A 26,426-nucleotide genomic window follows, 5' to 3' on the forward strand; every position below is an offset into this window, starting at 1 on the left:
CAAACATCCACACAGCAGCCTTTTAAGACAGGTTGTCATAATGTTATACTTAACCAGCGCACATGCAGGAAAACCACTCTATAAGTCCACTCCTTACATCCTATGTCCCCTTGTTGTGCATTCTTATAATTCCTCATAATGTCCTGGTGAGGACGTGTTCCCAGTGTCCATCAGTAGGAGGGAGGCCCAGGACAGGACCAGCCCACACTGTCTTTGTAACAGACGTAATGGTGGATGGCTTCTGAGCTCGAGTCTATTTTGGTTCAGTCGACGAGAAGTTATAATCGCGGTGACATTAATGGATTCTTCTGGATAGGTATGGGATCGTTGTTGATATTATCACGTCTGTTTCCAGTTATTCACAGCTGAGTCACCACAAGCTCTGAAAAGAAACAGGGAAAAAATGTTAACTTTTGTTTTTTAGGTCAGCATAGTACAGGCTACACACTTTGTTTCATGCATTCAACCATCCAGTGAGAGTTACCTGGTGCAGTGTAAGAAGAAACCCAGTCAGCTGTCAGTGTCAGTCGGATGGATGCTCTGGACAGGACCGATTTATCTCGAACCATGAGTCTATACAGCTGCAGACACACAACACTGCGTTAGACCTTTTATTGCATAGTTCTAAACAATGCCTATAACACGAGCTGTCCATGTCACTTCCAAATAGCACCTTTTTTGTTTTTATGTTGACATTCACTTAATCAAGGTTAAACTCATTCAGGTAAAAAAAAAAACAGCAACACTTGTCATTGCTCATTCTCATAGTGATTTAGAAGCATGTACGAAACACATATTGAAATCTATTTGTTGCCCTCCGTGGTAAAGTCGAAGTATATTAAAAGAGCAGGCCCCTGTTTTTCCATCCTGAGGTATGTTCTTACCTGAGCTTAGACAAGTTGATGCGTTCCTGTCTGGTCTTTGTTCAAGATGTTGCTAGCATTTCGCCTCCCCTCCTGTCCTCTATGGGGCCAAACAGGGGTGCACTTCAACGTCCGCACAGTAAAGTGAAGACTGCACGGACGTCGAAGTGCTCTTAAAGGGACTATACAGGGTTTAAAAATTTTCAAATTACATCTTTTTCTCCCCCTACATGTTCCAGCAATGTCATAATGTGTAGAATGAGCCCAGACCTGTTCACCAACACTGCCTCTAAAATCCTGCACTGTCACTCAAAAAGGTGTTACTTCGGGTCTGAAGGGCCGTCATGCACGAGCTTAAAGGAATAGGCCACCGTTTTTACATACCAAAATATGTTCTTACCTCACTTTAGTCGAGTTAATATATCCCCGTCTGGTCTTTGTCCGTGCGCTCTGCCAGGCAAACGGAGCACATACGCAGCCTCTCCCACATGTCACATAGCTCCGAAAAAGCTCACGATAGAAGCTACCAAGCTCTTCCACGTGTTCCCTATTTAAATAAAGTTACGTGAAGTGTTTTCATGCGAAGTATATTTACACAGAAATGTAACATGTCGATTTTATAAGCAAATAAAAAGGGGGACTATATTGTGAGGCGTAATGATACGAGGAGCAAAACGTCCGCGCAGTAACTCCTAAAGGTTATTGACGGAAGTGAGCGGGGGAAGTCTTTAGGAGTTACTACGCGGACGCTGTGCTCCTCGTATCATTACGCCTCACAATATAGTCCCCCTTTTTATTTGCTTATAAAATCGACATGTTACATTTCTGTGTAAATATACTTCGCATGAAAACACTTCACGTAACTTTATGTAAATAGGGAACACGTGGAAGAGCTTGGTAGCTTCTATCGTGAGCTTTTTCGGAGCTATGTGACATGTGGGAGAGGCTGCGTATGTGCTCCGTTTGCCTGGCAGAGCGCACGGACAAAGACCAGACGGGGATATATTAACACGTCTAAAGTGAGGTAAGAACATATCTTAGTATGTAAAAACGGTGGCCTATTCCTTTAATATAGAGACTACAGTTACGCATAAGACCTGAGGTGGCAGTAGTGAGCATAAAATTACCAACTTGCATCTAGCCTCATTAAGGTGTTATTATGCCTTACAATATAGTACCCCTTTTTATCCTCTTAGAAAATCGACGTGTTTCATTTTGTGTAAATATACTTGGATGGTGTAATTACTCACATAACCATATTTAAATAGGGAAAGAGCTTGGTCGCTTCCAACTTCACCCCTGTTTGGCCCCGTAGAGGAGAGGAGGAGAGGCTAAATGCAAACATCATCTTTGGTCTTTTTGCGTGACTGAGAGCACGCACCAAGATCAGACAGGTACGCATCAACTCGTCTAAGCTCCGGTAAGAACATATCTCAGCATGGAAAAACGGTGGCCTGTTCCTTTAAATTCATGGTGCGAGATGTGCCGTTTGCAGACACTTTCTGACACATCATCTGCAGCTCAAAACGGCTCGGCTCAAACATCAACTGCCCATTTGAGAAAAAAAAAAGTGGTCAGGTGATGTTTCATATTTGTTGAGACTATAAGGGTTAACGTATGTCCCAACCCACCCACGGTTCAAAGTCCTGTTTTCTTCTTCTTTATGGCATTCTCTGCTTATTTTATGCAGAATATTTTTTTTTTCTATGCCATACTTACAGATACACGTAGCTATGACTACAATTACCTAAAATATTGCTTTTTAATTATACGCTACTAAAGACAAAAAGAAAGTCAAGTGTGATTTTCCTGTTTTCCTCAAATAACACATTTGATAGCAGCTTAGTTTCAACTTAACTTAAAAGAAACAATTGTTCTGCCTAAATAAAAAGATGGTGAGATGCAGCCAGAGTGCACCTCGCCTTAGTGTTGAGAAGGTTATTTGAGGTCCTGGTACAAAACCGTCTGGCACAAAGATTCCATTTGTTTTCTAGACCATTAGACTTTTCACCCTGGCTCAGATATATAAACACTATTATCTCCTCTACCACTATTAATTTCACATAAAGATTTGGCTTTTTAGGAAAACAACATTTAGCATCTTTAACCATGTGTGAAAATAAGAGTAACCTCTAAATCAATATGGATGTCCACGAGGACGCAGTCTTTCATTGCGGGGTAATTTAATTAGGAGAAGTGGCGTATTATAGAATGGGCAGGGATTCAAAGTGTGGCTCACCTTTTGTGGTAGATGCAGAGGCACGGCAGTCTGGCGATGGTGTCCCCTTGCTGCAGTTCTTCCAGACAGATTACACACTCTCCAGCATCCCTCGCCAACACGTCGTCTGCGGCAAAAACACAAACCCACAAAACATGAAAGGTGTATCAATATGCACCAGCGCAGGCTCGATCTGTCAAACTGGCTGAGGCGTCATCAAACATCAGCAGGGGGAGCATCCCGGGCCATTAAACCAAACTGCACATTTCTACTGATACAGTGGAAAACGTTTCTCTGAAGGGCTCACAAGATCGTGCACTCTTTATGCCAGCACCAAGCCTTGATAAATGGAGATGTCTTCATCAGAAAGGTCATTCAGTGTAAATGTAGGCCACAATTTGTGAATTACTGGGGAGTAGATGAACTTCTGTAGAAATGGTTGTACAACTGGTATATAAAAAATGTAAGTATCAAAAGCAGGAACTGAAAAGAATTTTATATTCAAGTTTTGATCCTATTGGTCATCAAAATTTAAAAGAAAAAAATGGGGAAAAAGGAAAAGTTGGGGAGGGGAACGTGGAAAAACTGGAGTGAATATGGAAGAATTGGGGGGAAAAATAAAATTGGGCAACACTTTTATTTTTATCATTTAAAAAAATTGGGAAATTTGGGGGGGAAATTGGGAAAAAACACATAGACAAATTGGGGGGGGGAAAAGTGAAAATTTTTGAGGAAATTTAGGGGGAATAAATTTGAAAAGAAAATTGAAAGTTTGGGGGGAAAAACGTGAGAAAATTGGTTTAAATGGGGGGAAAAATAACAAAAAATTGCAAAGTGTTTTTTATGTCCTTGTAGTTAAGGGAAGTTTCTTGGCTATTTCACCTCAAACAAATGAATTTTAACAAATGAAATTAAATGGAAGGAAAAGGAATAAATGAGCATCCATTTAATGGTTCTATATGACAAATATTCTAGGTATCGTTCAGGCGTTGGTATCTGGCTAAAGTACCAGTATCAATCATAATATTGGCAATGAATAAATGGTATCTTCTGCATGGTGAATGGATTTTTTTTGCATACAGCATCCTTGAAATGTGAGAATTTCCCAATGAAGTTTTATTTCGCTTGCAAAACTGGTAATTGCGCGAGGCAGGTGAGAGTGAAGTGGGGTCAAGTGCCAGGAGGTGTGTTTGTGAAGAGTGGGCGGACCTGCTCGGTGGCTTTGGCGACTGATTAAAGTAAAAACACAGAGAGGTCTAATCCACACTGAGTCAATTAGAGGCAGCCTGCTCACAGCACGTCTCCAATTATAAGCCTGTAGTGTGTCATCTCACTGCTCAGCTCAACTCACACTCCCCCTGCAGAGAGAGGGGTGCGGAGACAAATGGAACCAGCGCACATTTCAAACTGTTTTTGCTTCCTGAGTTTTAATCACAATATATGAAGCACGTTACCTCTTATGAACTGACCCTCTCCGCCAAAGTCCTATAGGGAATTCTTACAGCAGAAGTGTAGCTCCCTGTCGTTTTTATTTCTTGAAAAAGCTCACATACTCAGTGCTGCACAGACAAAGCTGATGGTGTAGAGTGGTTCGTGAGAATAGTTCTGAGCCTATGGAAAACACACTGAGGACGTATGTATGCTGTGACTACAAATCAGCTTAGATCCAGCACAAACTCCCACCTCCCCACTTCACTTTCTCTCTCCTCACCCCATCTGACTCCACTGTTCACTCCTTCCTCACTCTGTCCTCTCTTCACTTCTTTATGTCTCTGTATCACGTCCCCCATCAGGGCACTTCAGGTAAAACGGCAAATCATCCGGAGTATTACATCTTTATCTACTTTTCTGTTCCACCCAGACACAAAACTGTCAACATAGACACAGCCCTTAAAGACTATGGAATGGAATTTAAGTTTATCTATATAGCTTTTTCACATACCACCCAAAGCGCTTCACATAGTGTCAGAGATTTGCTCTTCATTCACTCCACACACGCTGGTGGTAATGTAGCTTCAGTTTCCCCTGGGTAGACTGACAGAAGCACTGTCGTGACGGCACACATCTGCACACATCTGCACATCTGCGCCAAAGGTCCCTCTGATCAGCGTCATTCATTAACAAACATTCATCTCTATTTTTTGTTTTTAGTGGAAGAAGGAAACCTACGCAGACACGGGGAGAACATGCAAACTCCACACAGAAAGGGATCCCCCCCACCCGGGGATCGAACCCGGTATCTTCTAGCTGTGAAGCACGAGTGCTAACTGCTGCGCTGGTGCCACCCTATGTAATCCTTGTCTGCGTGTTTTCTGGTAAAAACGCCCTGCATGGTCTGGAAAAGAATCCAACTTTCTCACTGTGGGGTAAGAGACTTAATATGTGATATTGGATGTGAAAAGTCACAGCAAATCAGTGAGCATGTTTCCACAGAATGTACAGAAGCTTTTGATGAGACGACTCACAGTGTTTGTTTAAAAAGAGGCTGTCTGACCTCATGTGAGGCAGGCTGAGTCCACTGCAGTGAATCTATAACCTGAGCTTTATTAATCAAGTAGAGAGCGTTAAATCCTGTTTCATAAAGCAGGTCAGATTATCATCTGAGATGATAATCGCAACCAAAAATACAAGTTAGTATTTTAGGTTGACTCCCCCAAACCTTGCAACAGACAAACAGGAAAATCCTGAGTGACTGTAGGCCTCCATCATCACCATTAGTCATTTCACAGGATACTCGTAGCTCGACCGTTTCATTTTCTTAAAGTAGTGTGTAATTTACAGCATGAACACCCCTTGAAGTGCCTCTGTGTGACCTGATTCCATTTCCCTCAGAAAGCAGAAACAAGGACATTGCTGTTAAACTAAAGAAAAAACTGTTCAACCAGCTGTGCTTGAACAACATAGAAAAGAATAATGCAGTTTTTATTTATTTATATATAAGTTTTGTCTCATCTGCTTTATTAGACAGGACAGCCGAGAGAGACATTCAGCAAAATGTCAAATCTGGGACTCAACAGGTGATGCTGAGGACTGTGCAGCAGCCTTTACTGTAAACATTTTTGTATTTTTGCACAATTTTTAAACCAATATTTTTTTTTTTTTTGCAAAGCATTTTTATTCATTATTTCTGAGAGATTATCTAACATGTTCAGAAATACTGTAATAGAAGCTTATTTGTACAGCGCTTTTCACATGACACAAGTAACCCAAGGCGCTTCACATAGAAATAAGTTCAATTATAGAAATATTTTGAGGCCGTCTAGTTACCGATGTTCTTTTTACTTGCCTTCCCCTGAAAACATCGTGCATTTCTGAAAGCATGCGCACAAACATAGATTGACTATAGACAACAGTGACAATGGCTGATAATGGAGTTTTGGTTAAAGCGGCCTCACCTGGAGCGGCTCAGTGACTTTGAGCTGTCTCCCGCTGGACGTCCTGCCAGCGCACATTTGGCTCCCTGCTTCTCCACATTAATTATGAGTTAGGGGAGTCTGTCTGGCTCGGGCTCAGACCAGTAAATTCTCTCTGTCTTGTTTCTTCTCTTGTCCTGCACTGACCCACGCAGCATGTAGTTCACTATCACACTGCACTGTCTGTGTCCTCCACCACACCCTGCTCTATCCTTAATACACGGTTATCTCACATACTGCAGTTTATCCAACCTTCACTTCCAAAGACCTTCCCAGAGAAATGGACCGTAGAACTCTTGCTTTATATTTATAGAATCAGGGACTTTTACCCGACCGAAGTGTCTGCTTGAGGGATGTAATTACCTGTTCGGTTAACAAGCGTAAACTTAAGCAAATTCAGACAGTCATTATCGGATGTTTTTAGTTATTTATAAATGACAAAACAAATTATTACAATTTCATTAGTTATGAAAATGTTTCCTTGACTTGAAATAGTTTTCAAGCTCCTTGAGGCCCTAACAAACACATTGGAAACCCCTGGTCTCGTAAACATTTTTGAGAATTAAACTGTATAATCAAATGTAATGAAAATGACGGCTTGAAAATATTAGTATAAGGCAGAACATGTTCCAGGATCAAACACCTAATGCATTACTAAAGCATGAATTCAAAGCAGTGCTAAGTAACTCATGCCCCTGGAGGCCATAAGCACCACTGCAGGCATGGTAGCATGTTGCGTTTTTTTTTTACTCATTAATTGTCCATGAGAGTAAATACTACACTGACAGAAAAGACAAAGGGAGAGAGGGATATTGTACATCCAGTGAAACAATGGAGATCATTTTTTTCACTCAAACTTGGCTGTAAATACTGTTTAAGTGGCGCTAGCCCACAGTTAGCTTTGCCTGTTAGCCTGTTAGCTTCTTCTTCGTGATTCCAGTATTGGTGCCCGTAGGCAGCGAACTCCAGGGGGAGATGAAAGACCCCCCAATCATCCCATCAACACTTGTATTACCCCCAGAGGGACAACAGAAAGGATTTATAAAGGTAAACAAGTTACATAGTACCGTTTTAAATTTTCCCAAAAAGAATCCTTTGTCATGCTCTCATTTTAACCCCTCAACCCCCACGATAACCAAGTCCATTTTCTCCAGTTTGGCTTTACCCAAATCTAAAAGCTTCTTGAACGGTGTCAAAATAACGACGAAAACGAGGATGAAAGTGCAAGAAAAGAGTGACAAAAACGTGTCAAAAAAGCAACAAAAAAAGCAATGGAAAAGCAACAAAAAACAACAAACCGGTGGAGGTTATGAGGTTCAGTGAAATGATACTGAACTTGTCACATAACAGTTATAAGAAGAACTCTGGTGGTCACTTCTGCTCAGCCGGATGCTGTTCCTCCTTATTGCGTCTGTCTATTGTGCACAGAGATTAATGGTGTTTCTCCGAGAAGCCCAAGTGATTGACAACACGCCCCTGAGCATGCTGGGAAATGAGATAAGCTACAGCCTGCGGTTTTATTCGTTCTCCCAAAACTCCAGCAGCAGAGATGGACTGAAGGCTGGTGCAGAGACAGAGGAGAGGACAGTGATTTTGTGAGAGTGGCAGAGCTGGGGAGGAGGATTTAGTGGAGACTGTCTACTCTGACCCCTCTGCTCTCTGCGCTATCTGACATCAGGCCCTCCATCACTCCACAGCCCTCAGTCTTCAGTCATCTCCAGCCCGATGCCCCACTCTGTCAGTCTCCGCTCTCCCACATGGGCCACAGCCAACACTCGCACTGAGCTGTCACACTGTGCTTTTACAGGACTGGAGCAGTGTCGAAGCGCAGTTTGCGACTGCGGCTCCAATTGCGACTGCGGCTCCATTTGCGACTGCGGCTCCATTTGCGATCAGTAACATGTGTTCTGGTCCTATAAGCTGCAGTTTCACCGTGGGTCAAATGATCGATGAGTCAAACCTCCTTCATATTATTGCCTGTTGTCTTTGTGTGCCAGGGCTGGACACCTCACCACAGTGACACGCCAAAATGAATTCACAAATAAAATGGCATTACAGTGTTGCTGTAAGTCAGGGGTGTCCAAAGTGCGGCCCGGGGGCCAAATGCGGCCCTCAGACCAATTTTTGGTGGCCCTCTGCCTTCTTGCTGAATCGGGACACATCATCAGAGATAGTCCTTTTTATTTGAAATGTAATAATTCTACACAATTCTAATCAAACAACTAACCTTGTACTGTGAGACAGAGCTGGCATGAAGGTTTTGAGCATAAATAAAGGTGTGGGGTGCAATTTAAACCTCTGCTAGTCAAAGGTTTTGCGGCACTAACCACCGATCTATGGCCCTTCACCCTGTGTACGCTTCAGTATGCGGCCCCCCCATGAAAAAAGTTTGGACACCCCTGCTGTAAGTCATACTTTGCTACGATACAACAATAAGATGTTTTTTTTCTTCACAGGAAGGAAGGACTTTATTTGCATAGCATGGTCACAAAGCGCTTAACATTGGGGCAATTTTACATTCACTCCATTCTCGGTGATGATGAGCTACGTATGTAACTTCAGTTTAGTTGTAGTTAGTAGTGTTCATTCAGATAACACATTTTATGAACACCAAAACACATGCTAAAACCAAAACATGCATGCTAAACCCTAGCACGTGCACTCAGCCACAACTGATACAACGCCTACAGCCCCAAAACAATGTCGCCTATACACTGTAGTCTGTGTTGTATTGTGTCTTGACGATGGGAATCCATCACTGTGCACATAGAGACATTGAACAAGGTGAACCTGTGCCTGTAGCAAACTCAACTGTGCCCATCCTGAGAGAAGAGGGCAGCTGTCAGTCACACTGTTGCTAGGAGCGATGAGGATGCTGTCAATCACCGGTCTTAGAGCATCCGAACCATTAATAAAACAAGACTGTGCTACAGGAAACAAACAGGTGCCCATGAGGCACAGGCCCAATGCCAGCAAACATATGGAGATATATTGCTGGTCTGTAAAATGGGTTTATTTATTGTGGGATTAAGTGCTATATGAATATCCAGATCACAGTATAAAGATGCCAAACAAATCTACTGTATTTGTGAAAGTGTAAAAAAAAAGGAGGGTGGTGACTCCCTATATAAATCCAGAATTTATATTTAATATTTAATTTCAGAGACAAAACCGTGCAACTTTTATGATTGATTTGTATCACCTCACTGAAGTCTCTGGAGAGCACTGAAGGATGAGTTATGAGCTGCAAGCACGATCAATAGCAGAATAAAGGGCTCTGACACACGTGCATTATTTCAGTGAAAAAGGAAAGCCCTTAGAGACCGCACAATGTTCAAGGTTAAACCAGCCTATTCATTACATGTGTACGGCAAAGCACTTAATGTATAGGAGTCAGTGACGCAACATCAGGGCACCGTGGGACATGTTAAAGCGGTCCAGCTTCATTGTTCAATAGTCAAGCTGATAATTGAAATACATTTGTTAAGTAGGGCTTGGTACCATTCAATTTTCTTTGATAACAGTGCCTGGTTTACGCTACTGCTACCTGAATGAAAAAATGTTATTTTCTGGCAAACAAAAAGGTTATAACTTACAAGATCAGAAGAATTTACTAACAGTACAACAATAAAGTCACACACACTTCACTTTAGTTTTACCTATCAAATTGTCTGTTAGAGTGCCGAGTACACACTGGGATTAGTTGTTGTACAAAATAAGCAAAAGCTGTGAAAAGATAATTGCTCTCTCTGGATTTGTTCTCCTCGAAGCATGTTTCTCACTTTTCCTTTTTGTTAAAATTACATTTCATTACAAGAACTACAGACACATAAAAACAACATCTTTATCTACAAACTTCAAATATTGTTGCCCGTTATGAATAGAAGACACACTGTTCAAAGCACAGATAGGCCTAGTACAGATATGACCCAAATTATTACTTAAGTGAAAGTATACTGTAGTATTTGCTGTAGAATTTACTCAAGTATCCAAAGTAGAAAGTACAAATCGGTCTAAAATGTGGTATTAAAAATGAAAACTCTCTTTAATGGCATTGTAACATCAGCGCTGTGACACTAACTGTTCTAGATTTTAAGGCTTTTAAAATAAACAAAATACATGGCCAACTTTTTTTACTTTGGAGGCCTTACTGTATATAAATGTAGTGGAGTAGAAAGTATAATATTTATCTTTTAAATGGAGTGGGGTAAATGTTGTAAGTTCTCAACAAAAACACTACTGAAGGGAAATCCAGCTCCTCAAACACTTAAGCTCCTCAAACTAAGTCGAACAGTGCTTAACCTCTCCTGCCTGAACCGAGCCCATGTTCTTCGGCTTTTCCCCAATCCAAAAACAGTGAGAGCAATGCCTCATTTGAAAGGCCTACACGATAGATAGATCTTCATTGTCATTGTACAACGAAACACACAAAAGTGATCATAATTGTTTGTTAGTGTCACTGCCTTTTTATAGCATTTTCATCTCTTTTTTGTCATTTATCTGTCATGTTTTTGTCGTTTTTCCATGCTCTTTCTTTTGCACTTTTTTGTCACTCTTTTAGATTTGGGTAAAGCCAGACTGGAGAAAACATGCTCGGTTCAGGTGGGAGTTAAGAGGTTGCATAGATTTCCTTTGTTGCTGACCACCTCTGAAGCCTGGAGGAATAGGATATGTGTCTTTAGTTGCATTTTACTGTGTTATTCATCAAACTATCATCAGTCGAGAGCAGTGGTTCTCAACTGGTGGCTCGGGACACAAAAGTGAATCGTGGGACCATTTCCGGTGGGTTGTGGGCTTTGGTCAAAGATTAGCATCAATACATGTTTTGACAGTTGGCCTTATATGTTAAGTTAAAAGGGGACATAGCGAGAAAAATAATGATTGAGTGTTTAGTAAAACTTAGAACAAAATACTATTGCAAAAATCTATCTATCTATCTATCTCATAACCAACAGCTGCAAAATAAACAGAACAACATGAAGTACCATGTCATACTGCTACTTAATAAGCAAAGACATGATACTTCTACAGAGATACTGACATTTAAATAAACACTCAAGCCACATGAACGATTCTCTGTATTGTCTGTCTGTGTTGTTGTGTCATACCGTTGTAGGAGAGGCGGGGCTTGCTTAGACACATGATGAAGTGAACCTCCATTTCATTGGACGCCACAGACTTGGAGCAGACAGGACACTTGAATCCTGAAAATACGAAACAGCGGTGTTAGAAATTATATTTAAAAAAGAAACATGTGGTATGTACAAGAAATTGATGACTTTAACAGACCAACATTAAGCAGATTTTTTGTTTCACGTGGACAGGCCCAGTAATGACGGCGATATTAGCCATAAACCATGATAAAACTCTATGGGCCCATTTGTTTGTATGTTTTGATGGCACACATTTTTATTCAAATCATTGAAACTTTAGCTACAGCAGCAGTTTTTTCCTTCCCCCCTTTGTTCCCCGTCTTATCCAGTGACCAATCAGTGACCTTCTCAACCTTCTCTCACACAGAAGAGCCGTTCAGAACATAAACACTATATTTGAAGGTGACACAAGGCTTTTTTCCAGAAGCTTGGCCCAACTGATCCATATACACATTCTCCAGAGGAACAAGCATACTCCACATAGAAACCCCCCCCCCACACTTTGTCCTGAAATGAAACCTGGGACCTGTGAGGCATGAGTGATAAGCACCTGCGTCACTGTGCCAACCAATACAGTAGCGCATGAGAAGTTTGTTGTTCCATAACAGCGTCACCCTCAGTGTGGCCTGCGCCACATTTTTAACAGCAAATCTCATTTCACTTTGTTTGTGTCTTTGTTTGTGGCTCCACGGCTTTCTCTTCTTCTTTTTTTGTTCATTCACCTTCAGCACTCGCGCACCCACCCTCGCCGCTTATACATGTAATTACATTTTAGATTGTGTTTAATCTGTACGAATCGTTGTGACATAAAGTCCAGACAAAATGCTGCATAGAACTTGCACGTGTACCCTCACAATTACGCACAATGTGTAGTTATTAGCTCTCTAAACAATTCACAATATTGGCTTGATTTGGAGTGAGAAGTCAACCATGTTTTCCCTCCAATAACTCATCCCTAAAGTTAACAAAAACAGCACAGCCCATTAGTTTAAATCATGTTTGACAAACACGCACAGGGCCACATGAGAATAATTTACTCAGCTGAAAACACAATGCTTCAAGGGGATTTTTCAAAAACAGTTAAACACAGAGTTTTTTTTCTGGGACAGACTTTCAGCAGAGTCATGGCTGACGTGGAGACAATGATTTTGATATTATGGCATAATCATTTTACTGACACATGACCTGAGGCATTTCCCCTCAGGCTTTTCAAATTGTGGTGTCTTTCTTCCGTAGCTTTCTTCTAATTGTACATGTATGGGTAGGTAGCAATGGGAAAAATATTGAACATGCCATCTCGACACTTTTTATCCTCCAAGCACAAATGAAACCTGTCAATGTGCAACAGCTCCCATATCGATTTGGCACAGGGGCCTGATTCATCTGACATCAAACGTAGGAGCCGTTTTCACTTCCGTAGTTGTGACTGTCTGTGAGTGCTCCTACCCTCATGCAGTGCAGAAGCCACTGTTGCCATGAGTGAATAGTAGTGGTACAGTAATTTGACAGTTTGTTACTCACTACACACGGGCCTTCCACATGGCAGCTGACCCACTTCTCCTTGGCCTGCTATTTTCAGACTCCCCAAAGGGACGCACGGAGGAAGGGATGCAGGAAAGATGGAGGGGAAGGTGAGATGAGTTCAGGCTTTTCAGGAGAAATGAGCGTTTATGAACCAGAAAAAACCTCCCATTTGGCTCCACCAGGACACCTCGCATTCACATGGTCACATGGGGACAAAAATAAATCATAGGAGCGGATCATAAATTAATTATACAGGCGCTTATGTGAGGGCAGATCGAGAGACTGTGCTGAGTGTGCTGGAGTTGGACTCTGTAGAGCTACTTTAAAGCCCACCATTATAAACATTACACTGGCTGAACCCAATATAATCTCAAATATAATCTGCATCAAACATGTAGCCCTTTTGTGACCTCTGCTGCTTTGTTGTTGCAGCACCTGCTTCTGTGCTACATATATAATCCCTCGCACCTGCTCTCGAATGTGGTGGCATTGTGTTGGTCATCCCTGTGCGATGTTTTAATGATGATAAACACGGGCTCATGAGTGTGCCGGCGAAGAGATAGCAGTAGTGTGATACAGTGATTAACATTCAGAGAGAGAGAGAGATCAAAGCTGGAGAATGAGTCATTGGTGAATCTGTTGTTGGGCTTCGGTTTGGGCTTTTCCTGCAGCTGCCTCGTCACTGACTCCAGGAAGACCAACACCTGCGCACTTGGACAGGGCTGGCTCCGCGGCTGGCACTGCTACAAAGACTAACAGCTTTTAAATCCTGTTCATTTTCTCCCCCTTATCCAAACTGGAATATTGTCTCCTCTGTACGCACGCTGATTACCAGGGGTCGAGACCAGAATGACTCACTGGTCCAAGCCAAAACATACACAATATAGGCTAATCTTCTAGCTATAGTACCCAAACTGAAAGACTGCCCCATGCAGCGTCATTGAAGGATGGTTGGAGATGACACATTTTTCCATACGCAGGACAAGACTCAGTGATTAACACTGAAGTAAGGGAAAGTACTAGTTATGTTACATGTATTATATCAAACAGAAACTAGACATGCCTCACATCAAGTAGTTTTCTAAATACGGTTGTGAAGACAGAAATGCTTCATAGCGTCACTGATTTACTGAAAATTAACATCCGCTGACTGGCGACGCCATCTTTGTGGCCAGTATGTCTGAACTCCACATGTAAATTACAAGAGGGTCTTTGATGTTAATGTGGGATCATTTAAGTTTAACCAATGAAAGGCCCCTCAGTCTTTCCCTGCATGACTTTGCCAAAATATGACCAGCTTAATGCACTGCAAAAAGTAATCGAGAAATAAGTAGCGTTTCTTCAAATAAGAAAATATGTCCTTGAGTAACTAATGTAAAGTAATCTGTCCCATTTAAAATTTATATAAAAAAGACCTCATTGCACTCCAAATTAGATAAAAAATAGCAAATTTTGCAGCGTGGCGTTTGGTATTATGCCAATCAGTACAGCTGTGGACTGGTGTGAAATGTCTTGGCCACCGAAAATAATCGTCTCCGGCTGCTGCTGGTCATACGTCTGATAAAGATCGATTGAACAGTTTTCTATCGGTCTTTGAACTAGAGTTGTTATTGATGTGTTTAGTCTTATTTTGTTTCCTCAAATTAAAGAATCCTTGTGTTCATCTTTTTAATTATACTGCATTAAAACTCTAACTACTAAAAGTATTGCAGACAAAGTTTGTCATCTGCTCAGTACCTTGTTATCGTAAAGCCCTCTCTAGCGTAGTGCAGCCTGCAAATGAAAGGCCTTTAGTTGCTGACAAAGATCCTTGAGGTGAGAGGCGAAACGTCCTTAGAACTAAAACTACCTAGTATAGATGACAGCTTTAACAACTCTACGCCTGAGCGCTTACACAAAGCCAAAGAAGAAAACTTCACCAGAGAAAGCCTTTCTATGTGAGCTGTATTTATCACAGTATGGCTCTTCTATCCCTCCCTTGGGGCTGCCCTGGGGTTGGAGCCACTATATTTACAGCAAAGTGTCTTATTACACTATTACTACAGGGCGCAGAGGTCATTGTCTGCTGCACCACAGAGCAGCAGTAATTCTGAACTGTCTAAGACCTAGAGACTGCAAGTAAAGGACTGAAGTTGTAAGAACCATTATTATCCTTTGGTAAAATTTAATAAAACACAACGCTTCTTGAAGGACATGGACAATCCTCAGCTGATCACAGGTGATTCTTCAGTGAGTTGCCTTCAGGGAAGAGACAGGTCCAGCTGACTGAAGAACAGCTTCATCTACAAGGCTGTGACGAAGCTGAATTCTCTCCCTTTCCTGTCCTTCATCCCTCTGCATTCACAAACTGTGGTCCCGCCCCTCATGGACACACACATGAAGGAGCGGCATATGAAGTGAGACCACGAGCAATTTGATGTTTTATGTGTGTTTGTCTCAACCTTGCTCATGCCCCTAACCAGTTATTTTTAACATGTTTGGCTCTGCTACAAAAAAATGTGTTGGTGGCTTCCCAGAAGCTGACAAACACAAGTTTTGGATAACTGTCAGCCATTGTTTAGCGTTTGAGCATTGTATGTTAAAAGCCGTAGTGACCAGAAGTGCATTTGAGAGTCTGTCTAGATAAAGCGTTTGTGTTCTCTATAGTTACGCCGTCTGATAAGTTCATTGTTGTCTGTGCGTCTCCTCTCCATGTTGCTGCCAGGTGAGTCCTAAAACAATTCTCTGAGGCTATTTTCTGAAACTAATCACAGCAGTAATGGCAGCCATGGCTTGACAATAATTCCCAATGTGAGCTGTGGGCCAGAGTGATTGGAGAAGTGCTGCTTACCACATAAAACAACACCGCTTTAGTTGAGCTCGCCCACTAGACGCTAAGGAGTTGAGATATCCCTGACTAAATGTGTGGGCTGTGGGCAGAAGTAACATTAGCAGGGGACCCGCATGTGCAAACAAACATAGAAATGGTTGACAAGTTTTACATGTTGTAGTCAAATAAGTCACTCAGAGGGATGTCCATGACTCAGTCGGCGTTTTCAAAGTCCATTACTCATTTAATATCCATACTAATGCCATACTAAATAGTGATAGCTCCATAGCTGGCTTGCCATGGGATTGACTGACAGAGTAGAGAGTGCTGTGCCAATGACCTCTCCCTTCATTACCAATCATTCACCCACACATACACAGGCAAAATGAGTGAAGTGTCTTTCCCAAAGACACAGTGAAATAAGGCATCAACTGCCAACCTTCTAATTGTGATAATAATGGATTACATTTGTATTGTGCTTCTCACTTGAGCTGACATATTTCTCAAAGCGCTGCACCGTCGTAGTTAATAATTTAAGCCATACTCAGTGGTGACAGGCTAGGTAGTCAGTGCTGCCCTGGGGTAGATTGACAGAAGTGAAGCTGACAATCTGCACCATCACCATTTGTCTCCAGCCATATCAACCCAAATAAGAACAATAATGGTTTTAATTACTGTGTTGTGCATGTGTGTAGTTGCAATCTAAATGACACAGAGGTCACTTTTGGATGCAACTATGCAAGGTCCGTAGGGCCCCCGTAGCCACAAGGGCCCCGTATCTCAGTCAAAATGCGATGTTGTTTTACTGATTAATCAACACATTGTTACGGGCCTATTTGTCTCAAAGATGAGTTGAATCCACATGATTTTCATGCATGCAGTTACTTACAGTAACTCTGGTTCTCTGAATGTGCACAGTCTAAAACTAATTGGGCTGTTCACAGGCTATTTCTCAGTGGTCAGACAGAGATAATTGTCAGGTGCAGGTTTCAGTTTTAAATCAGCGGTTCCCAATCTGTGGGTCAGGGACCAGAGGTGAGAGAATGGGACCATTTGCCATTTACCATTTTAAAAAGTGGGGGAAATGGACTAGTAGTAATCCTAAATCCCAGTCTCAAAGTGGCTTAGTGGTTAGTGGTACTCACACAGAGGGACGGGGCCTGAATTGAGGTCATTATGTTCTACTTCTCTACTGCACAGTGGAACTGTTTTTGACCGTAAATGAGTTCGCTCTTCTTCTAACCATGGGATGTGTAGGGCCCCCCGCGTGGATTTTTGCTTAGGGCCCCAGAAGGGCCAGCACCGGCTCTGTGTAGAACATTGCTGTCTTGGTTGTGTATCTCTTTCTCCTGTTTAAAAGCTTCATAGTAACAGCACAGGACAGAAAGGACACGTTGATGGGACAAGCTCGGGAGGATTGCTTCTCAGTATCTCCGCTGTTATTGTCACACTGAACGCACTGCAACAGCAAACAGCAGCGCACACACCTCTGTGCAGACAACGAAATGTGTGAACGAGATCGTCAGCAGCCCACCACTGTCATGCCCATAAACGGCAGCCCTGCAAAACCCACTGGCTGGATTACATCACGACTTTACAACAAACGCAACTCGGAGCGGCAAGCGGAAACCTTACCTTACCAGAACCACCAGCAGCAGTTTCCATGGAGACGCAGAGAGGAAGAAATACAGAGACAGAGGGATGGAGATGATTGGGGAGGGGAGGAGGGGAGGTGACCTCGGACAACACACACGGGGGGGGGACATGTAACTCAAATTTTCAAGATATGTAAACAAAAGGAACGGGAGTGTGTGAGTGCTGGCGCCGTGAATGAAGTTAGCTTGTTTTTTGAAGATCCCTGATTGCAGCCCAAGAGTCCCTGTCCCAAATGGATTCTCTCTGCGTGGCCTAATCTCAATAAACATCCCAGAAGAGGTTTACTATTTAAAATACACTGACAATACATAGCATAATTACCTTCATATGTAGTTACTGTGTGTAGTTGTGTGATCATTACCGTCGAACAACAAGGTCTCTTGAAATGAACACACACCACAACATAAAACGTAAAACAGCAACCCTTTTTGCATAATAGTTGTATACAATTAATTAATCTGTCAAATTTGAAAAATAATAAATAGCTGTTATATAATATCATCACACAATTCTTTCAACGAAATTGTAAAGCGTTATATAAAACCAATGTGTTATTATTAAAGATGAAATATAAGGATCATTGCCATCGAAATTAAGCATTCAATACAATCTTCTGAATGGTAAAAAGTCCTCAAAATGGCACCCGGAAAAGAAAAAGTTTTGTGACTGGAACCACTAGGTACGCATTTAAAATCCTTCAGTTTTATTTGTGCGTACTGAATGACAACTATATGTGTATGATCGAAATACTACAAATAGTCTATGGGGAAAAGGAAACGTGCTATTACATGCGGTTACATTTGCACACCATGCTCCACTGTTCTGGTGCAGAAATCTGAGTTTTATCTTTAGAAAGACTCTCTCTCTGACGACATTTAGGCTCTGTCCATAGCAACAGTTGCCGTGCCCACCAGACAGGCACAATGACCGTCGCTGCCCATAATAGACCAGCCATTACAATGACATTACATATGGTGCTGACACACGAGCCCATAATCCACCTGCTGCTGCTGCCCACTGGAAATGAAAAAGCATAACATTGTCGCTGTTGTTGTATTGTGCAAGTACTTCCTTCCCTCTGCTTTGGTACAGTTGAGTTTTTTGCCTTTTTCTGCAAAATACATTTGTAGTTTCTTGTTCCACACTGTTTCGCTGGATGCTTTTGTACATCTTTGCCGTGGTTTTGTGGGGTTCCGCTGATTCTTATTTTTTTACTGCCGAGTCCATAATGGTCCTGAAGAAGCGGCTTTTTAAATGTAAACAAACAGCTAGCTTATGAGCTAAAGCACAGTGGAGGCGTCACAAGAGGCGCTACAGGAAACAAAAAAATGGGAAGCGAAGAGGTGACCCTCAGGTGAAGAATGGCGTCAGAGACAGGGGGAGAAGGAGGAGGACAAAGATGAAGATGAGTAGGAGCGAGAGGAGGAGGCGTGGAGGAAGAGGAAGGAGGAGGTTGAGGAGCTGAACCAGTGCAGGACACCACGCTCTAAATCACTTACTTTCTTGCTACTATGAACCTGCCTATCTGCACCCTGCTTATATTATGCAGCAAAGTGTAGCAAGAGCAGTGTCAGATAGCTTTGGCGACATTTGCAAAGGTGAGTGTGTTTGTGAAATTTATCAGTGATGCGGTTGTCACAGCAACAAAAGCCTATCCCGTTACTCTCCCCCCCTCCATCTTTCCGGTCGCCCTTGTGTGTCCTCGCATGCCTTCTCCCGGGTTATAACAAAGAGCGGAGGAATCAGGCAGTGAGACACGGAGGCAGTGGGGGGAAAAAAATAAATTGCTGCGCTGACTGACCTATATTCTACCAATCTCATGCAGCAGACAGCGAACGAGCGGCACAGCTGTTTTTCAATCCCAGTGTTCCTGAAACCCTGGGCCGTGAAATCCAGCCAAAACACGAGTCTGCACAACACAATCTCTGGAATTCTGTCTAATTGGGTTTTAGCAGGGGTTTACTCGTGTCCTGGAGTGCGGTGGAAAGATAACAGTCGGGTCAATTTTGTTAATTTTCAAATGTTATTGCGAGACGGATTTATCGTTACTAAGTTGATATTTACATGGATTCGACATTAATGAGTTGATATTTTTAATAAATTAATTTTAACATCACGTTTACAACTTCCCCAACATTATGTTATAAATGTGAAGTTGTTGTTGAGGGTTCCAAGTTCGATCCCTTGCCGGGCGGGGCTTTCCTGTGTGGAGTTTGCATGTTCTCCCCGTGTCTGTCCCTCTTCTTCTTCTTCTTCTTCTTCTTCTTCTTCTTCTTCTTCTTCTTCTTCTTCTTCTTCTTCTTCTTCTTCTTCTTCTTCTTCTTCTTCTTCTTCTTCTTCTTCTTCTTCTTCTTCTTCTTCTTCTTCTTCTTCTTCTTCTTCTTCTTCTTCTTCTTCTTCTTCTTCTTCTTCTTCTTCTTCTTCTTCTTCTTCTTCTTCCTCGTTCTCTTCTTCAATTTCTCTTCTTCCTTTTTTTTCCTCTTTCTCTTCTTCTTCTTTTTCCTCCTCTCCTTCTTCTTCTGCCTCTTTCACTTCTTCTTCTTCTCCTTCTCCTTCCTCTTCTTCCTCTTTCTCTTCTTCTTCCTCCTCTTCTTCTCTTCTTCTTCCTCCTCCATGTTTGTGCACTCGACAAATATCTGTTGATAGTCATCAGGGACTCCAAAACAGTATGTCCTCCAAAATAGCATATTTTGAGGAGTTAATCCAAGATATGTTTGCATTTACTACTTTGCACTTCCTGACACTACATGGTGAAGATGAACAAAATGGGGCCTCGTTTGGCCATTTCATTTTGGAGGGAGCCTTTTTATTTGGTCTATGAAACTGGTTCTCAGAATACACATTAAGAGAACACCTCAATCTCGTTGCCCAATCATTAACAAAGCTTCACAAACCCTTTGACTCTCAGTAAATAATGGAGTCTTGATGTTTAAATAACTGGTGACGAAGGTGAATTTACAGCAGGCTTTTGTTCTGACAGCTCTAATCTGAGAACAATGGCATTACTGCACACAGGAGCTGGTGTTGATGATGAGTAATTGCTTTGACTCTCTGATGGCCCTGTCCCTCAGTGTCCCTCAGGCAACCATTACACGCAGCATGGAGAAAAACAGCTTCACCTGCTCAACTACAGACAGGGACACAGATAATACTTTCATTACTAAAAAGCACTGTTCCTTGTGATGAGACTTCTTATTGTAAAAGGTGCCACTAAAGGACGCACTAACATAATTCTCATTCTAAAGGACCCCCAACCCTTAACATTGTTTAGATGTTGAGCGTGTGAATTGGAGAGCTTTTTACTTCAGCCAATTACCTACATATAAACAGTTTCAAAACATGTGCTGACCTTGGACTTTTAAGCTTACAGAAGAAAGGATGTACTGTCCCATTTTGAAAGTGGAAAATCAGATAATAGAGTGCTAAAAGAGCATCTACTGATCGGATTTGGAACAGAAATGTGAATTGCTTGACTCTAATTTCATCGTGTTTGCACAGTCAGGTGAAAATATTTACCCAGAAAAGCTTAGCACAAAGATGAGCTTCATTCTCAGCCAGGAATGCCTGTTTGAAAATATTTTCCAAATGAACAATTGATTGTTGCACTGGTTGATCGCATCAGTCCAGCCGTTTAAAAGGGACTCAGGGACAGCTCTAGCGATGGCTGCTGGGGATTTGTGAAGCATCGGCACTATTCAGGTTTATTGAGTTCTATTCTTCAAACAGCCGATGTAATTAAGCGTTAAAAATGCTTTTCCACTTGTAAAGTGTCACAAGGGAATTTTCAGCCAAGGTCGACAGGGATTAAACCTGTTGTTCAGAAAAAGCCTGCAAATACGCTATTGATTAAGCGCTGATGCTGTATCGACAGGCCGGACCGATAAAAAGGAGGAGGCTGAGGCAGTGGGACAAATGGTTGTAAGTTAAGGACTTTACTTATCGTCCCTGCACGGAAGAGTGAACATGTATAAATTAAAGGCACTATACCTGATTTTGTTTTGTAGTAGAATGGAATTATTTTCGTCCTCCTTCAGTGTCTAATCTAATCTAATATAATAAAGCACTTGTATCAATTTCATGACATTTCAAGCTACTTTTCTATTAAAGTGAAACTGCAAGTTGTGAAATGTGCCGATAAACTCATCCCTGGTTAGAGTTGGGATGCTACAGATATGTTCGGAAAGTTAGGAATGAGTTTGGACCACAATTTTAATTTAGTGGCTTCCTCTTTTCATAAAATCTGGTCTGGGCCTTTAAAGGTGCATTATGCAACGTTTTATGTGGGGGGGGAAGTTGATATTTGTGTGTATTGACCTTGTAGTGACACAGTGGCTGTATGAGTGGTCAGCATGACGCCTTTACTTTCGATCATGGTGGTCTCTACAACGCTCCAGGACCACTTGTTTTATAGGTTTTCTGGTGAGAGGGTCCGTCAGCAGTAAAAACCTTCCAAACAATTGATCCTGGAGCGTCCTAGAGACGACGGTGATGGAAAGTAAAGGCCCCATTTAAAGCAGGTCTTTGAATAGTGGATAAACAGACAGTGCTATTCCATTGACTTTCATGTACTGTAACATGCATAAACACTACTGACTCAATTAAAATGGTAATGAAAATATTTCCCTCTCTGTTCATAATGAGTTAATACATTCTACCGTCTGTCAGTGCCAATGATTCATCTTCTTCCTGTTCTTTTTGCCACATGTCACACATTCATTACAGAAAACCCCAGCTCTCCGGTCTCTCCCTGTTCAGTCAGTCTGCTCCATCTGGCAACACATCAGCAGCACGAACCCAGCAATCAAGCAAAACATGACGTGAACATAATGTTACAACCGGGTACATCTTAACAATGACAGGGTTACATGGCTGGAGCATGGCATGGGAAAAGAAGGGGGGAAATACAAATGAGAATGATGTGAGTTTGTCTCTGAATCTGACCTTTTAACAGCACTTAAAATGATTCATTTGTAAAAAAAAAAAAAAAAAGTTGGATCTTAATCTTTTTAATTAATACTTTTAGTGACATTCCTTGAACCAGGAAAAGACCCACAAATATTTCTGAATCTCATGTTTTTAGAGGAGCATCCGGAGGCAATCTATGCAGAAGCGGGAGAATGTGCAAACTCTACACAGAAAGGTATCCCTCAGCTTGGGAGTTGTGATGTCTGAGTTATGAGAGTGCCAACCACTGCACCACCAGGCCACTGATACAATTTTACACAGCTTTAACAAAACACAGTTGCTTAAAGTGTTATCTACATACTTCAAAGGGTAAGAACCTGTCCACTGAAAGTTTGGATGACTTTAATGAAAACTGGGGCCTTTCAGTAATACTTAGGTAGTGTGTGTTATCAGGCAGGCTTCTTCAAACAAGTCAATGTAAAAGTGAGCCAGTCTTTTGAAGACTAGATTACAATTCTTCTATTGCTGTGCTCAGATGAAAGACGGTTTGGGAAACATTGTGTTAAGACTTTTCATGAGGGAAAACCAAAGAACTTTTGAACTACATGTATGACCTTTACAGAAATCATTTTCCACCTGCCTTTGAAGAAGTATTTGGTCTCTTTGACAATGATCATTCAGTTAAAAGCTTCTATATATGAGCCAATATGCACAATTGCATATTGGCTCAGTGATGCGTTTAAGCACAAAGCAGAGTAAAACAAACATGTGTTTGTGTTACATAATCCTTGACTGACCATGTTCTTTCAGTTTGCTGAGTGGGCTGGCTTGGGATGGTTATTATCAGTATCCCAAAAGTCTGTTGCACTGCATTTTCATAAGGCAGTCACTTAACAAGTGTGGTCACTAGTATTTTCTGTTTCTGAGCTTTGTATGTTCAGATATAGTAACAGTAAGGTAACCAAGGGCAACAATGATGGACAAATTGTCTTTGGGAACACCCCAAGGAACATGTAGATGCTGCCCAATGTGTTAACATAAAAGCCTCCGCTTTCCGCTTTATTCAGTTTTTTAGCTACATTCAATTTGTGTAAAAAAAAAAATATATATATATGTATATATAGAACGAGGATCTTACAATTGAATTTGAATACTCAATATTGTATCCAACACAAACCCCCGTTGACTTTGGCACTGACCAATATAGTGTAGTATAAATTTCTCCTATACCATGGCATAAAGAGCAGATAAATGATTCCACTGCTGTTTGCAGGATATGAGCTTTTCCCTCAAGGACTGAGGCATGTGCTGCCTATCTCAGCCCGAACACCTTCCTCATTTTTCCAATCCGACACCTGATATTAACTGTGTCCACTGGGAGCATGCACATCATCGTCACCAGGATAAAACAGAGCCGCCCTGGGCTTCAGTAACAAGGGCCACCGGGACAGAGTTCGTGCATGGAGAGTTGGAGACAGACTATGAATAAACTGAAATGGAAGAATTGAGGATGCATGAACACAAATCACAGTCATAACTCTGTGTACAATGGTTTCTTTCGGATACTATCTTACAATGCTGCTTCACAGACCTTCACCCGACTTGGGACCATGTATGGCCAGGGGGTTTGTTAAACTTTTAAAACGTCTATGTAGCAGTTGCAGCACTTTGCATGATGTACACAAGAGCAAATTGCAATCTGAGGCACACATTTCCTGTAAGTTAATGTAGCCAATAAGACAGATATATTTTAAATGCAGTTTAGCAACACAATGTCTTTCTCTGGAAAAAAAAGAAAAAAAAGAAAGTGGTACAGATTTATTGTATACTGACACTAACAATAAAGTTATAACAAGGTTGGGCTGTTCTGTGAATTCTTTAGCTTCATACCTTTGGCTGGGTGGACCATGTGCAGGTCCTGTTTCTCTTCATCATATTTTCCCCATCCTTCAGTCTGGCCCTCCCCTCTGCCCTCTCTAATCGCTGGCCTAATTGACTCAACCAGATTTGGCACCAGGCTTATTAGTGTCACTTCACACAACAAGGTCTGACCTATGCAGACGCTGCAGCAGCGACAGTGACGACAGAGGCGCCATCCTTCCCTTTACATGCATCATTTGACCTTTTACGCTCATTTGTGGTAGATCATCTATGTTCACATTGGAGATCTAAATGCAAGTCACATGGAAAACCTATAGCCCCCACTTTGTAGACTAAAGCTGCCGGGAAACTTTTCAGGAATTTGGGGATTTTTTTTGGGAACAATAATTTCAAATGTTAAATGTGTCAGCAGCCACAATGTTTGGTTTAATGATTGGCATTTGGTGATATCAGGCTGTGTAATTGGCAAGTCACACAGCTGATGGTTGAGTCAAGGGTGTAGTTAAAGGTAGGAAGTAACTTCTAGGCCTATAGGCAATACTTTGGGCAACGATATTTTTAAGTTGCAAAGTCCATCAAAGGCTTCACCTCAGATTATGATTCATGTTTACGTCGCAGCCTGTATGCAGTGCAGTGTTTGTCTGTGGATGCAAATGGTCCACTGTGGGATGTCTTACCGCTGTGTGCGCTGAACCAGCGGGGCGTGATGTGAAGGGGCAAGGTGTCAGCCAGCGACCCCCGGGACCCCAGATAAAGCACCCCGTCCGTGTGATGCCCTCCGCCCCCTGTGTCCTGGTATCCGGTACCGTGAGGGGCGGCGGTACCTGACCCACCTCCCGCTCGCTCTGAGTCCGTCCCTCTGGTGGGATAGAAGCCGAAGGGCACCGTGGCACTGTGATCAATACCCATGCCGGCTACTGAGCTCACTGAGCGGCTTCGCAGGCCCATTGTTCCACTGGGCCGGTAGTGACCAAAGTGGGCCGAAGGGGGCACCGCGCTGTCATCTGTGGACACCCCTGGAAACGCGCCCCGAGGCCGCCCTGTCGTGCTCTGCTTCCCCCCCATCCACAAACTGCTGTGTGGTTCTGGAGGAAACAGGAGGGGCTCCCCTCAGCGTCGGGCCTCCTCGCCTGTCCCTGTGTCGGGCTCGTCAGCTTTCAGTGTCCGCACGCGCCGCTGCCCGTGTCCCTGCCGCACGGTGCATGAGCCAGTCCCTCACCCCCACGCACCACGCCGCTTCTGGACCACCTCGCCCCGCACCACAACGCTGGATCTGCTTCCTCTTCCTCTCTCTCTACAGCAGTGCCTGCCCTTAGATGTCCGGACCTCCAGTCCCGGGCTAGTCCCGGGATGGTCCTAGGTGGCGGGGGCCAAGGAGCGCTGCAGTGCTCTCCGCTCCTCGCTCCTCATCTGGTCGCGCACATTGTGACAACTGTTGCTGTCTGGCGTGCCACTGACGACAGTGACTCCACGGGCGCGTGCCCTGCTGCCACGGTCCAGTCCGAGTCCTGCCGGGTGTGGGCTGAATGTGACGTGCAGCCTGCCGAGCTGATGGAGCTCCTCTTGGCTCCCGTCTGCCCCGCTGCCGCTGTCTCCGCTGCTGTTACTGGCGAGACAATGGAGGCGTGCAGTGCGCAGGCTCGGCGTACAGCAGACAGCCAGCAGACAGCGCAGGGACGAGACAAACACGCCGTATGAGTCTCTGAATGAGACTGGCCTTACGACAACAGAGCTCCCTCTGGCAGAATGACGAGGTGTGGCAGCAGGTGCAGTGGCGTAGCTATCATCCCCAATGAATAAGCTGATCTGAGTGCGTGCTGCAGCCTGCTGGTGTCTTAGTACACTAGATACAACGTGGCTTTAATCACTCTAAGGAAAACTTCAAAATGGACAGGCCAATGTGAATTAAAAAAAAAAAAAAACAGACCTATATGCTTATAATGAACCATAGACAAACGTACCATATAAGTCTAACTCTAATATCAACAATACAACTGTAGCCTC

General features: G+C 42.7%; 1 protein-coding gene across 1 annotated transcript; it reads right to left on the minus strand.

Annotated features, from left to right (window-relative positions):
• Positions 1-26,243, minus strand: znrf1 (zinc and ring finger 1). Its single transcript, XM_079567661.1, has 5 exons — positions 25,100-26,243; positions 11,603-11,698; positions 3,103-3,208; positions 485-581; positions 1-382 (listed from the first exon to the last, which is right to left on the minus strand). Exons 1-4 carry the CDS (start codon positions 25,485-25,487, stop codon positions 524-526), a joined length of 648 nt encoding a protein of 215 aa, XP_079423787.1. The 5' UTR covers positions 25,488-26,243; the 3' UTR covers positions 1-382; positions 485-523.
• Between the last annotated feature and the right edge of the window lie 183 nt (positions 26,244-26,426).

Source organism: Gobius niger (assembly GCF_951799975.1).
Source record: "Gobius niger genome assembly, chromosome: 12".
NCBI lineage: Eukaryota > Metazoa > Chordata > Actinopteri > Gobiiformes > Gobiidae > Gobius > Gobius niger.